Source organism: Anneissia japonica, unplaced genomic scaffold (genome assembly GCF_011630105.1).
Source record: "Anneissia japonica isolate Jap-2015-1 unplaced genomic scaffold, ASM1163010v1 scaffold287847_len925385_cov155, whole genome shotgun sequence".
In the NCBI taxonomy this organism is placed as follows: Eukaryota; Metazoa; Echinodermata; class Crinoidea; order Comatulida; family Comatulidae; genus Anneissia; species Anneissia japonica.
In genome coordinates, this window is record NW_022731638.1 from 296,841 (window position 1) to 299,455 (window position 2,615).

At 33.0% G+C, this 2,615-nt stretch overlaps 1 protein-coding gene across 1 annotated transcript in view; it reads right to left on the bottom strand.

Annotated features, from left to right (window-relative positions):
* The window catches only part of LOC117115492 (procollagen-lysine,2-oxoglutarate 5-dioxygenase 1-like), a 62,715-nt gene that overhangs the window by 11,548 nt on the left and 48,552 nt on the right, over positions 1–2,615 (bottom strand). Inside the window, exon 17 of the mRNA XM_033259336.1 lies at positions 1,780–1,926. Within this exon, the coding sequence (XP_033115227.1) occupies positions 1,780–1,926 (147 nt within the window). The remainder of the gene's footprint in view (positions 1–1,779; positions 1,927–2,615) is intronic.

The following is a 2,615-nucleotide window of genomic DNA, read 5'->3' on the forward strand; positions in this document are numbered from 1 at the left end:
CATTTAAAGTTAGAGTTAGTTGTATGCATCATCATAGACCTTTTTTGTTATGTTCACTTAACAGTTAGGAAAGGTGTGATGTCGTGTACAGTGATATTAAAGGAAATATGGTTGTTGTATAAAGGTTTGTTGTGTACGTAACTTTTTGAAATATTTTGTACTGTAATTATGAAGATATTTATGTAGAAGTTTATGATATAAGTACACAGTTTGGTGAGTGAATGGAATTTGTTGCATAGAAGTATTTCATTGTGAAGAAATATATTTTTCCATATATATATACATATACATATATACACATGTATATTTATACATTTTATATTTTATACATATATTTATATACATTACTAGATTAAATAATATACTAGTACATTACTGAATTATATTATAGGCAATGTTTTAATAATTTAATTTCAAATAAATGGAGGAGGTACATGGAACACGCTGTGAAAATCTAAACAAAATATCTCATTACTGGGCTATCCATTGACTGGTTATACCATCATTGGAATGGAATGTAATTCATTTAACACTCCGCCCCCATTAAATACGACTGTCGGCCTACATTTTATGTAATTAACATCTGATCTAATATATTACGTACCTAGGCCTAATGTGGTTGGCTACTGATAGCTAAGTGTAGAGTACGAAAAGCTACAAAATTCATAAATGTAAAGGAAAATCATCCAAGAGCAATGCTGAAAAGCTACCGTCTCAATAGAACAAAAATTCCATGTTGGACCTTGCTATCATGTATCTAACGGCAACGTCCTCGTCATCAACCACAGCACAGTGCGGCAACACGAAATGTGCTGTACATACATTCATCGCTACTGACTGATTTGAATGTGTGGTTTAATACACATAAAAGCAACTTGTAGCCTACATTTATTTCCTGTAGTATCTGATCTAGACTAGGGCCTATGCCTACATACACGTACGTACCCAGCCAGCCTATTCGTCTTCGTCAGGCCAGCCTGCATTACAGTACATTGACATGAAATGTGCTGCACACATACACTCATCGCTACTAAAACTAATTTGAATATTATGTGGTTTAATACACATAAAAGCAACTTGTAGCCTACATTTCCTGTTATCTGATCTCTTACACACACATACTACCCAGCCAGCCTATAGGCCTAGTTCGTCTTCCTCTAGCTCTAGGCCAGCCTGCATTACAGTAGTGTACATTGTTTATCTCTCAGGGGAGAGACCACCCACCCTTGCAAGCACCACAAAACGGCTCATTCTTCGCTGCCAACTAGACTCGTGCAGACGCATTTATTAGCCCACAGCTTACCATTCCAGACCGCGATTGGTTGATAAACACAATGTGGAATCAGGCAATTTGTAATCTGATCAATGACGAACACGCTTTCATAGGAAACCCACCGTAGTGTAAAGAAATATGATAAAAAAACATACTTTTCACATATTTCCTGACAATATTTTCGCAAAAACTCTTCATACTTTAAATTCCCCACGCCTTATCTTCCATATTATTGCAAGATCGGCCTAATCGCGTCACAAACGAAGGAGATAGAAAAACAAATGACTTCAAAATTTGCTCAGAATCATCATATAAGCCCTCTCTCTCAGAGAGTGGGCTAAAAATTCTATCTTACTATACTGCCCTCATGGGAGCTTTTGTGATTACGATACCTTATTTTAAATCAAGTACTTTCTTTGGATTGCCTTTTTGGTATTAGGTAAAGGGTACTTAAGCTTTAATTGGAGCCTTTGTTTCAAACTGTGCATATGGTCTATTGTACATACCTTTGTAAAATATCCAGGATACAGGCGTTCCTGTATGGGGGCTACGTAGTTCTTAACAAGAAACAGCCAATGTTTTTCAAAGCCGATCTGATTCATGTGAATATCACGTGTTGGTACGTTTTCATAGCCACCATCCAATCGTGGATCCTGAAGAAAAGAAAGAGAATTAATTATATACACAATATTATTGTCTGAAAAACTTTTGATAATTAATTTTTGGAATTGGTTCATTATACATTTGTATTTTTCATACTTATTGTTCATATTATTTGTTTAACAAACTTATTCAAAAAGATGTGAACTAAATCTTGATAGATTGATTGAATTTATACGATGCTCGCCATGCAAATACAAGATAAAAAAAATTATTTCAGAACGTAGAAAGAAAAAATTAATGAGCATCAGGAACACCCATTAGGCCGGAGTTCAGCCCACTTCAAATGGGGTCCAAATGTTCCATTTAAAAAATACCGGACAAAACATTATTTGAAATTTTTAAAAAAACATTAAAAAAACAGATACTGAATTGTACATAATTAAAAATCTAAAAAAAGTTTAAAGTTACATTAAGAACAATTAAAGAACAATTAAAATTAACATAATTAAAAAACAGCACCAAGAAAATGTAAATTTGAAGTGTTCATAGACCAAAATTGCACTTAGTGGAATGATAAACAGAATAATTAAAAGTATTTCTGTGTTCAAAATATTCTTATATATTATATCTTATAATACTACATTGATTATATTATATTTATATTTTCTTTATTTATTATATATAAGATGTGTATAAGAGACCGTATTTATGTAGAGGTTTATGATATAAGTAGACAGTT